The sequence below is a fragment of the Pseudoliparis swirei genome, chromosome 9, assembly GCF_029220125.1.
Source record: "Pseudoliparis swirei isolate HS2019 ecotype Mariana Trench chromosome 9, NWPU_hadal_v1, whole genome shotgun sequence".
Taxonomy (NCBI): domain Eukaryota; kingdom Metazoa; phylum Chordata; class Actinopteri; order Perciformes; family Liparidae; genus Pseudoliparis; species Pseudoliparis swirei.
In genome coordinates this window covers 16,628,703-16,641,432 of record NC_079396.1, presented here as the reverse complement: position 1 = coordinate 16,641,432, position 12,730 = coordinate 16,628,703, and the positions used below count along the sequence as shown (strand labels likewise).

The window sequence follows — 12,730 nt, the reverse complement described above, 5'->3', positions numbered from 1 at the left end:
GCTGCTGAAGAGAGCCACATGAAAGCTTGAGAAACTAGCAAAGGTAGGCCAGATGCCAGATGCCAGTGTTGACAACTCTTTTCACAAGAAGCATTTGCTTCAAAGGTTCTCACAATATTAACATCTGTCAAGCTGACAGCTTATGGAAGACTCAGGATGAGTGCACAGGCAGAGGCCGGTAGTCGTATAACAGTGACAGCCACAGGCCCCAGATTGTATTTATGGTGTTGTTGTTGTTGTTGTTGTTGTTATTGTTGTTGGAGCATTTGTTTTATTGATTCCAGTTATAATATAATGAAAATGTCAACAAATATAACAAAAATGTGTTTTATGAAGATGGCATACTCAAGCTTTTACATAAACATACTACATTTTAGTATTAATAACTAAAATATGAATTAAGAGAATAACATTTCAGTAAGGGCACAATAACATTAGCAACATTACTCTTTTGCGTCATTTCCCCAGATTTTTTCTTTTCTTTTTCAACATTCAACAATTGGAATTGGACCCCCCCCCCCCCCCCACACACACACACACACACACACACACACACACACGGACACACAGATAGTGGCTTTACTACTATGTATTAAATGCAGAAAACCACTTGGATGAAGAGAGGAATAAATAACCATATGTTTACCTCCAGGTCACTGGTGCTAATTGACCACTTATGTGTGCCACATTAGTCTCATTGCAGCCAATTACATCAGTTACACTTTGTTTGGCAACAATTCACATTTTTTATTTCACTCGACAGTTGAAGTTGCTCTTGTTTTCCAACACACCATGGTTTCTGGATAACAGATTTACTGTTTGAATAAGTCACAATAACGGTCAGACCCTACGTTTCTAAGATAATTCTGGCTGTACGGATCATAAAGATATGAGGACGTAGTGCACATGGAAACACTATCACCTTCGTCCAAAGATTCTGCCAAAAACAAAAACAAACAAAAAAGTTAGTATTTTATGTCATGAATGTCAATAATGTCATTAATTTCATTAAAGTCATGTATTTAATGTCATGATTTGTATCTTTTATTCTTTTGACACAGTGCTGCCGCTTCGCGGGGACAAAACTGCTGGAGAGAAGACAACAAATTGCACTGAATAATGTTGGAAAAAAATTTATCATACGAAAAAGACTAATGGATTATCTCACTTCCTAAAAAGAATAAGAGAAATCCACTTGTTTGAATAATACATAGTTTATGTTCCATTCTGTGGGATATACAGTGCAGACAATATGGATTTTGACAGTCATACATCTCTCACCTCTTGTCCAGCAAATATAGGATTTTAAATTAAATGGTGACTTTGAGGTCAAGTTGTTAACATTCGGCAAGAAGGATCCTTGGACAATCTTTTTAGTGCATTTTAGTGCACATGAGTGTAGCTCACTCGCTCTGTTCTACGCTCATACTCGTCTATATCCCACGGCGCCGTCTCGTAGGCGTATAGTCCATCCTCATCTTTAAGCTGTCAGCTTAGCCGTCACCGTGTTAAGAGCCATATGCAGGCACTAGAAATGCTCAGGACTTTACATTTAGCATCTTAAATGGCTATGTACGGGCTTTCAGATGAAATACTGCATAGTTTGATATATGTATTATCACCTAATGCTGCAAGTCCTCAAAGGACAGGCCCATGTGTGATACTGCCTCAACAGCAAAAGTGGTAAATAGTGTACAATGCACCAAGGGAAAACTAGCAGCACTGCACTGTGAAGAGACAGAAAGTTCTGCTCTCTTTAGAAGCATGTTTCCTTCTCCACGAAGGATCCACATATCGACTTCTAATTTTTTAACTCTTAGTTGTTTCAGTTTAAAAAGACTAGTATACATTTATTTCATTAATTTCCCCCTCAATGTCTCCCTATCTACTGAGACCTGATCGTTTTTTACTTTATATGTACAACAGATGGCAATATTCACAGCCTTCCCTGAAAAAAACTAATAACAAGAGAATTAGATGATCAGCATCACCATCATTCCCATCAACGGATTGCAGTTGTCATTGGGAGCATAGATTTGAAGCCCAACTCTTCCTCATAATTGGCTCAGGTGGCCGTTATCATTGGGAAGGCAGGAAGGTTCAAGATTGTTTGTGGGAGTAGTAATTATGACAACAGCAAAGGACCTAGGGGATTGACTTATTAATACATGTAGAAAAAGAAGAAACAATATATATATACAGCTTCCCCAATTTTATTGAATAAATAGTCTTTTTTCCTGAGGCAAAACAAGGTTAAGACACTTGTCTCTGTTCATTCATCATCCAGCAATCATCCGGCATGCTACATTGCTGGCATGAATGCTCTAACAAGTTGATTAACGGCTGTGGTCTGTGGTCCAGATTTGTCTTCTTTGCCTTTTCTCCATCCTCCATCTGCCAGCTACAGTCGCCTCAATATAAAGGAAATGTACCGTACAGGAGCAAATAACGTAGTGTGATGATGCTGAGGGAGAGGGCAGGTCTTCATTTACCTCGGACATGTGGCGAGAAAAGACACAATATTACGAATAATAAATAATATGCTTGAATACAGTATAACAGCCTATTCTGTGCTCTATGTCTCTGCATCTAGAGTGCAGCGTCTCCCATTTACAGCAGTTTTTGTTTACATCTCTGCACATATGCAATTAATGTTAGCATTCTGGTCACATTGTTCTTGATTGAAATGTTGTTGGAAGTAGAGCAACGCTTTTCATGGTAAGTGTTCTGTGGCTGTTTGTCTGCCTACAAACGCACACCGATGTAGAAAAAAACATTAAGATGATTAAAATGTCGAGGCTCCATCCTGCCTCTTATTCTCCTGGTGGCGTGGGCAGTAGGTGAAGCAAAGTATCCCAGAGACAGCTTTCACTCTCCCTGCTTCTTCCAGATCCTTCTGGGAGGTACCACGGCATCACTCGCTCAGACTGGAGTAAGCTATAATATAAAAGGGGGTGAGCTTAGCTGAAGTGCCTCGGTCCTTACAGCATCAACGTTGTGTCAATAGTGACGGTAAAGCTCACCTTTTCCCTAATAACTGGAAAATATCTGCCACGCCAGTAGTACTAAGTAATTTACAGACTAAATTTAAAGGATGTGAAAAAAGCTCAGGAAGTAAATGAATGATGTGCCATGCTGGTCGAAACAGCACGTCATCAGTGATTTTGAATTCACATTCAAAGAACAGTTTTTCTCTATGATGTTTCTTGGCATTTACTCATGGTGGTTGATCTAACACAGAAAAGCTCAGCAGGGTGAAACAACACTATCACAGTAGCAACCGGCACATTAATTATGATTCACAGCTCCGAGCAGGACTCGGCAGTTCGTAAAATACACAATAAAGAAAGAAGAAATGTAACCTTTTATTTATCCCTGTGGGGAAATTCTTCTCTGTATTTGACCCATGTGTAGTTATTGAGGAGCAGTGGGCTGCAGGGAAGCGCCCGGGGAGCAACTGGGGGTTCAGTGTCTTGCTCAAGGACACTTCAACATGCAACTACGGGATGACCACTCACCCCATGAGCGACACAGCAAACCAGTTTAACCATCTCCTTTTATGTTGACATGTCCAAAAAAACATTTATTTTTACAATCAACACCTGAAATAAGGAATGCACCAGCAAATGACCAAACAGCACAACATGCAACACGTCGGTGCTTCACTTCCACCTCTCTCCCCAAAACTTCCCCAAATGTATCCTTGTGTCCCCTTTCTCTCTGTGTCTCCCCCATAGTGAAGGTTTATGCTCTCAAAGTAGTTTTCCACACTCAAAGAAATGACTCATTGGATGAACTCAATTAAATTGTTGGCAGGTTTTCCATCCAATAATTATATGCAATTCCAACTCAAATTTAGCACATCAGTGCAATAAAATGTAATGAAGTTCGTCCAACTCATTTGTATCAAATACATCTAAAATAAAATAACGATATTCATTCAATTAAATTAATTTGTGTTTGTCCAACTCAAAATATAAACTAACTAACTAACAAAATATGCAAACTCCACACAGAAGTAACGCCCGGACCGGGAATTGAACCCACAGACCCCTGGCTTTGAGGCAACAGTGCTAGCCACTACACCACCGTACAGCCCTGGAAGAGTGTTCACCTCATGTAAACAACTGATTTTCAGCTGGCGCATGCGCAAAGGGTAGTCCTCAATGAAACACATTTATTTTGAGTTGATATGCACACCATCTAACCTAAATAAATCTAATAAATGAAAGTATTCATACATTTTGTGTTACACCCATTAAATATAAATATCTATTTTTGTAATTGATTTATTTAAATGTATCAAACAATATTTAAATGTGTCACCTCGAAGAAGGGCTTGAATCGTTTTTGTGAGTGTAACCTAAATAAATCTAATAAATGAAAGTATTCATACATTTTGTGTTACACCCATTCAATATAAATATCTTCGTTTTGTAATTGATTTATTTAAATGTATCAAACAATATTTAAATGTGTCACCTCTAAGAAGGGCTTGAATCGTTTTTTTGAGTGCATATGAGTAAGTTAACAGGAACAAACCATTGAATCAAATTGTTTACCAAGTGATATGACAGCTCTGAATATAGAAAATAAGTGGAAGCATCAACATATTCTGTCTGCTCCTCGAAAAAAAGTTGAACATTTCTCAACTTTTGCTGCAACACAATGTCATCCGCCCACTCACATACGAGCAAGCACACATCCGGATGGATTGTTGAGTGCATGCCATGAATGCTGCATTAATACTTTTTACAGTCTGTTTGCAAACCGGCTCCTATGACAACAAGGACAGAACATGTTACATCATCAGACAAGGTAACAATCTTCCCTGGTCTCAGACAGATTTGTCAACGCAGTACACTCGTTGCACGTTGCCATGACAATGACGTTGAAGGAGACATTGCAGTATATCGTTGCTGTCAAGTGAACAGCATGTATGTCCATCTCGTACTTTGTTTTCAAAATAATTGAACACTAGGTTGTCAATGTTCAATTCAATTCAGTTTATTTGTATAGCCCAATTTCACAAATTACAAATTTGTCTCGGAGTGCTTTACAATCTGTACACATAGACATCCCTGCCCCAAAACCTCACATCGGACCAGGAAAAACTCCCAAATAACCCTTCAGGGGAAAAAGGAAGAAACCTGGAGGAGAGCAACAGAGGAGGATCCCTCTCCAGGATGGACAGATGCAATAGATGTAATGTGTACAGAAGGACAGATTTAGAGTTAAAATACATTCAATGAATATGACAGAGTGTATGAATAGTTCATAGTAGGCATATTCCACGATGGAGACCTCCACGATCCATCAGGCAGATGGCGGTGGGGAGGAGGAGGCGGAGTCTCAACAGGACAGTGGCGTAGTCAGGAGCAGGAATTCCACGACCCAGACCTCAATGATCCATCAGGCAGATAGGATCTATGTCGTCTCATAGGGTCCGATGACCCCATGAGACGTGAAGTCAAAAGGACTCCGGGGAGAAAGCAGAGTTAGTAACGTGTGATTGAGAGATGAAAATTCATCCTTAAGGAGAGAAAAAGAGGAGATAGGTACTCAGTGCATCCTAAAACGTCCCCCGGCAGCTATAAGCCTATAGCAGCATATCAAGGGGCTGGACCAGGGCAAACCTGATTCAGCCCTAACTATAAGCTCTGTCAAAGAGGAAGGTCTTAAGTCTACTCTTAAACGAGGTGACTGTGTCTGCCTCCGGACTGAAATTGGAAGCTGGTTCCATAAAGAGGAGCTTGATAACCAAAGGCTCTGGCTCCCATTCTACTTTTTAAGACTCTAGGAACTACAAGTAGTCCCGCATTTAGTGAGCGTAGCTCTCTAGTGGGGCAATATGGTACTACAAGCTCCTTAAGATATGATGGTGCATCACCAATCAAGGCTTTGTACGTTAAGAGAAGAATTTTAAAAGTGATTCTTGATTTTACTGGGAGCCAGTGCAGAGCAGCTAGTGCAGGAGTGATGTGATCTCTTTTCTTAGTTTTAGTGAGAACACGAGCTGCAGCATTCTGGATCAACTGGAGGGACCTAAGAGACTTATTAGAGCAGCCTGATAATAAGGAGTTGCAGTAATCCAGTCTCAAGTAACACGCGTGAACCAATTTTTCTGCATCTTTTTGAGACAAGATGTGCCTGATTTTTGAAATATTACGTAGATGAAAGAATGCAGTCCTTGAGATTTGCTTTACGTGGGAGTTAAAGGACAAGTCCCGATCAAAGATAATGTTGGGTCTTTATATACTTATATGTTATGGCATGTGTCTTATTCATATTTTAACAGCTATTCATTAAAAGTGTGGGGAACGCATCCTCAGACGATGTTGGGTAAATGGACCTTGTGACTGTTTACCTTCAGCTCTGCTGTGAGCGACACTCTAATCAGCTAGTAGGCAGGATGGAGATATTGGGTTTTAGCGACAGTTGGAGGATCCCATGAAGTTACAAGATTAAATCACAAGCTCTTTTTAATACTTTTCAAATACTTGTGCAACCCAATTAATTCACAGGCTAATTGAAAGGGTCACAACTACTCTTCTCTTCACAGACTGTAATGTCAGGTGTTTATAGGAGGGGGCGTTGATTGGTGACAAAAGTCAGCTGTATAAAAGATTGACAACATGTAATACACTTCAGTTATTCTGTCTTGTATGCATTCTTGTGTTTTCTATTTTTCTTTCTGCGGTAACATGCTGGTGTGTTACCATAAAGCCCAGTTACAATAACAATCTAATCCAATAGACGATAATACACTGTTTAGATACATAAGGTGACATTCGTAAGTGTCAATACTAACTACATGCATTGGTTTGTGCTGAAGAAAAGTGATTTGTGGATTTAGGTAATTGAGTCAGAGAGGCGGAGGTAGAAAGATGGAGAGGGCATGCTGAGATGAAAGAAAGGAGTGAGAGGGAGCGTGGTGGAGGCCACAGCTGCGGAGGAACAAGTGTCCCTGTATTCATCGCTCTGGCTCTCAGGGTGGAGAGAAGCCTTAATGAGGACACATGTGATGCCCTTCTGTTGAACAGCAAGAACCCAGATAAGTTTTATCTATCTGCCTCTTTCATTGCAGCGTTGAGTTATTCAAGAGACACGTCAACACCTGCATGCAACTGCAGGCAAGGCATTAAGTTCAGTCTGCTTTTTATCGAGCAGCATCGATCTATTCTATTCTTCGAAGACAAAAATAAGTCTTTTTTCCACACAGATTATTTTCTATATGAAAGTGAAATACAAGTCAATTAAGATAAAACTCCTGTATATTGATATTCATAGTAACAAACTAAAGAGTTTGACATAGTCAGAGATAGCGGGTGCCATGACACAGTTTATCAACAGTTAGCCCATGTTTTCTTTTAAAGGTTCTGGGAATAATTCCATAAAATTAACCGAACGCTTTTCACCTACTTCTGTCGAAGAATATAGAAACATAATCTCAGAAAAAAGCAACACAGTTGCTGCATGTAAGGTAAGAGAGGCAGGCAGAAAATGACTCATTCTGTAAAGTAAATGTATTTATTGTACCACTCAATGCACTCTCAAAGCCCACTGTTTGTTTCTGACCTGACCGCTGTTCTTTTTCGAGCTCTTAAACTTTAAACTTGATGCAGCAGATTTAAACAGTGTACTTAAGAACTCTATCAAGGTCGGACAATATGTAATAATGAAGGATACTTGGAAATATTAATTTTTTTACATTTTGGCTTTTTTATTAACACTCATATTTTAGTTTAACGGATTGCAGGTGTCCTTCAAATGCATATCACTGACTATACAGTAATATGCCTTAATACGGGTTATTAAAGGGATGTGTGGTGTTAGTTAGAATTATGGAATTAATGACATTCCCTTAACCCTCCTGTTACCTTTGGGACAATTTGACCCCATTCAATGTTTAATGTCGGTGTTCTTTCGGGTCAATTTGACCCCAGGCTGTTTTTCACTGTGTCAAACATATAAGAAATATCAACTTTTTTATATATTTAAAGGGCTATTTAGGTAGTCAACAAACAAACATAAAGTACCTCACACTTAAACTTGGAAAACAATATTAATTCTAATAATTTTCTGGAGGTTTTAATTGCTGGGGTCAAATTGACCCCAAGGGTAAAATATGTCAGTAAATATAAAGGTAACAGGAGGGTTAAACATTGAATGGGGTCAAATTGACCCTAAGGTAACAGGAGGGTTAAAATGTAAAACCCTCTAACTTTCACCATATTAAAAAAGGGATTAAGACAAGTTCACAGCATTTAGTTTAATCCTCGTGTGTTTCTCTGGTGTCTCTGAGGTGTTTGACTCCAGCTCTGCCGAACAGCAGCAGGCAAAATACAGCTGTCATGACAACATATGCTCTTAACACAGTCTGGAGAGCAATCCAGAAGTCCGGATGGGAAGTCACTGACTGTCCCCTCCCAAAATGTAAGTAAACCAGCAGGCGTATCTCAGCAGCTCGGTGACCCTCCAGCCAACAGTAGTAGATGCCTAATTAACAAAAATGAAAGCTTAGTTAGATGAAACAACAACAAAAAGCCTACGTAATCATTATGAAATGAGAGAAACAGGCAATCAAAGTGGGGCATGTATGTCAGCAAGAATGTGACAACAACACATAATAGATGATTAACGTAGTATGAGTGCAAAGGGACTGCTAATATACACTGGAACTAGCGTGGTGATGAAAGAGGAGGAGGAGGGAATCTCAACAGTGACTACTTGCAGGCAGGTAAGGAATAAGACTTCCAAACAAAAGGGTGTAGTTTGACTGCATCAACAAGTACCATGCATAATAGCTTGTAAGGAAAGTAAACGAAACACCACTTAATACCATCATATAATATACTGTAAATAGAGACAGATGAACGCAATAATATTATATAATATATTATAAATAGAGTCAGATGTATGCAATAATAGAATATATTAAAATCTAAATAAAGACGGATGAACAGACGTTTATCACAAAAGGTGTATTGACTGAGTGACACAGCTGTGGTTCATTACAGTAATCAAGCAGCTGATACCAGAGTCCTGAGCTTTTGCAGGTTGAAACAGCAGGTGGTGTCCCGTGTCTATCAGCAGCCTGGGGGGCGGGCCGCTGAGGTCGCGACCTGCCAAGTGTTCCGATCGGTAGATGGGTTCAACGCCTCTGTCCCAGGCCACGGCCATGTTAGGTCGAGCCCCGGGACAGCCCAGCGTCAGGATGCGGTCCGCAGGGCGGGTCAGGTAAAACACTGGCAAGGAGGCAGAACTGCGACACAGAAGCAGAGAGTATTTAGAGAGAGGTGTTACTGCTCCTGTAAACTGTGCATACACAGAGTGAGTTCAAGAGGAAAACCGCGACTTATTTATCATAGATAATTAGTCTCAACAGGCATTGGGTGGTAGATGTATCATGTATCACATTCTGAACCAGGAGTAATCAATTTTGACAGAGACAGCAGTCAAATATGTCCCTCAAACTAAATGTTGACAGATTCATGGTCCCCTGAGCATAATTCCAGTACATTTTGGTGCCCGACTGACCTTTTATCAGGTCAAATTTATATGCGTACAACTCTTAGTGACATATAAAATTAAATGAAAATGGATAGATGTATTTACTGTGGGTAGTCATGCTCCTCTGGGACGAATTATAATGTTTTTCTGAGCCCAAGACACTTTTCTCCAGCACTACCATCACGCCAAATAAATAGAAATATCTAAATCTAATGTACAGATTGTACCTGGCCCTCGTAAACCATTTGTTCACTTCCATATGCGTACGACCCGCTCCACATTCTGTCTTTTATGTGAACCTCTATATAATTATCTACTTGCTTACTTGTATCCAAGAAATTTCATCAGAGCCAAGATTTTGGAGGATGGAGGAGCTCGAGTTTGACAAGTTACTTGACAGCTTGTGACCTCTAGCCTGGCTCCGACGCTGCTTTTCTTCAGTTGTCCAAACGCCCTGGGCACCGCCCCTGAGCCACAGGAAGTGACGGTCTGGTTTGCCCGTCTGTAGCGTACATGCAGGTAGTGGGAGTGGACATAGCAGAGTCCCACACGGACCCGCTCTCCAGGGACTCCACAGCGATCGCAGACCGACCAGGGCCTGAAGCTGGTGAAGACTCGGTACGCCGACTTCGTAGAGCCGAGTCCTTTCCTTACTTCCCTTTTCTTACTTGTACTTTCAGAAGGGAGCCTAGAAGCGTCACATGTGAATTAGTATCACTTAAATCAGTGGTTGATCAGGGGTTTGGCATTCACCAAGATTAAAATAGGACACACTTTTGGGGACATCGTCACTATTAGACGTTTTCTAATTAGTGATCATTGGTTGTTCATAAGCCTCTGTTACCTCTGTCTTACACCCATCTTTGTGATCATATGTGAGGTAAAATGGGAAACAGTTAACAGTGATGGAGTGTCTCCAGTGGTTATGGGATGTATCCATAACTTTTGCAGAAACACACGAGGGATGTCCAAACAGAATTGTCATTGGGTGTTGATTCTAGTTCACTGGACATCAGTGAGTCAAGAGAAGTGTTCAGTAAATTAACACATTCATCATCATCAATGACAAACATTTCACAGATTTCAGATCAAATTTCCAATACAGTCAAAGTCTGTCTGTCAGTCTTGTCACCTGGAAATGAAGCTGAGCGTGCGCGCCTCCTGGATGTCCAGGTCGTAAGCGTAGAAGAAGTCTTTGTGAACGGAGCCACAGATATAGATGCCAGAATCGTCGGGCCCCGCTCTGAAGATCAGCAGGCTGAACAGACGGATGGAGAATCGACTCCGCAGATCGCCACTGTGTGGGACATTAGGGTCCAGTAGCCTGTTGCCATGGTGATCAGTCAGGACTCTAGTCTCCTCGGAGCCGTCCAGATGTTTCCTAAAGAACCACACAACTGATTGTATCTGAAACACACAGAGCACTTAATAATTAAAATATATGTTGTTCAGTTGATCAATTACAGAAACTCACATTACTTCAGAAGCTATGCATATGGTTCAAGACATTCTCTCATGGTCTCTTTTTTACCGAGCTCCATTTAACTGCTTCATTTTTTTCCTCTGCATATTTGTCTGTCTTAACCCTTGTGTTGCCTTCGGGTCAATTTGACCCGATTCAATGTTTAACCCTCCTGTTACCTTTATATTTACTAACATATTTTACCCTTGAGGTCAATATGACCCCAGCTATTAAAATCTCCAGAAAATTATTAGAATTAATATTGTTTTCCAAGTTTAAGTGTGAGGTACTTTATGTTTGTTTGTTGACTCCCGAAAGAACACCGACATTAACCCTTGAATCGGGTCAAATTGACCCGAAGGCGACAGGTGGGTTAAATATTGAATCGGGTCAAAATGACCCGAAGGCAACACAAGGGTTAAACAAATCCTACTTCTCTGTAAAGATGACGAGAGGCTGTGGATTGCAGCAGGAGAGACTATCTTTGATTTACACAGCCGGTATTGTCTGAAGAAAAGAGGACAGCGCGTCTTTCCCTGCACTGTTATGTTATGCTAATTACATCAGTTTCTGATTGGTATAACTCACTCAACCATGTAATAACTTATGAGGATCACATCCTCCCTTTGTGTCTTTTCGTAATAGGCCATGATAAGTAGTATTGTCATAAAATACTGGACTAAATTGATGCAAATAGGAACATTAGGTTGTTGTTGAACTATATGATACATCTTTTGACCTGCAGTTCACCAAACTGATTCTTAATTAGATCCTTTTCCAGAACAGGACTCATTCTACAGACACTATAAAACTGAGTTTTGGAACAATGATATCTGAACGAGGGTGCACATGTGTGCAGACAACCAATCTCCGTCATGGTACGCTCTTTTTTTGGTAAATCAGTAGCAATATTTAACATAATTGTAATCTTATTTTACATACATGATATTTAACTCTAACATTATCTTACAACTATCCTCTGATGGCAAACATGGAATTGTTTCACGGTTACAATGTACCTTCCTTCTCCTATACATCCCTTCCTTCTCCTATATGAGTTAATACGGACCTTTGAACATTAAAGCATGTCACCAAGTTGAAGTCGAAGTGTTTACTCTCTGGTTGCTCCGGTTACCTGTTGTGGTTTGCAGTGGCATGGGAGCTCCACTGTGACTCCAGCCAGGTAGGCGGCGTTGGTAAAGGTCAAGAAAGCAGGGCAGGCTTTCCGAGCAAACACATCCTGCTTATCCTCAGGAGCCTCGTAGCTCCACACCTCAAGACTCAGGAGGAGGAGGAGCAGGAGGAGGATGGGAGAGGAGGGTGTAGAAGGCATTATCTTCTCCACTGAGGACGAAGAGAAAAAGGTCTGCGCAAACACAGAAAAACCTCCAGTTTGATGGTTCTAACAGATTTCATATCTGAAAAATAAAACTTGAACAAATTCAATTTCAAACCACAACAGCTTTGATGGAATCTGATATGCTCACAATGGACCTCTATGTTGTCAACACAAATATGTATTCTTTGTGGTTTGTTATGACACTCCACAACTCAAGACTTTGCTTGTGTGCTAGAAGTGCCCCAAAAAATGATATTCCTTTTATTGTTCGTTGCATTGAAAGCATAAATCCTTGATATCTCCTTTGTTCTGAGGACATTCTGACTAAATTATAATAGTTCCTCTCAATAAAGTCTGCAAAAGTGTTGATCAATACATAGTGTGTTTCATTCACCTTATTTAGACTTACTTCAGCC

General features: G+C 40.4%; 1 protein-coding gene across 1 annotated transcript; it reads right to left on the bottom strand.

Moving 5' to 3' along the window:
• Window positions 1–8,272: 8,272 nt before the first annotated feature.
• LOC130199081 (Ig-like V-type domain-containing protein FAM187A) lies at window positions 8,273–12,308 on the bottom strand. The gene is made up of 5 exons (XM_056422297.1): window positions 12,111–12,308; window positions 10,646–10,920; window positions 9,839–10,201; window positions 9,039–9,265; window positions 8,273–8,499 (listed from the first exon to the last, which is right to left on the bottom strand). Exons 1-5 carry the CDS (start codon window positions 12,306–12,308, stop codon window positions 8,273–8,275), a joined length of 1,290 nt encoding a protein of 429 aa, XP_056278272.1.
• Between the last annotated feature and the right edge of the window lie 422 nt (window positions 12,309–12,730).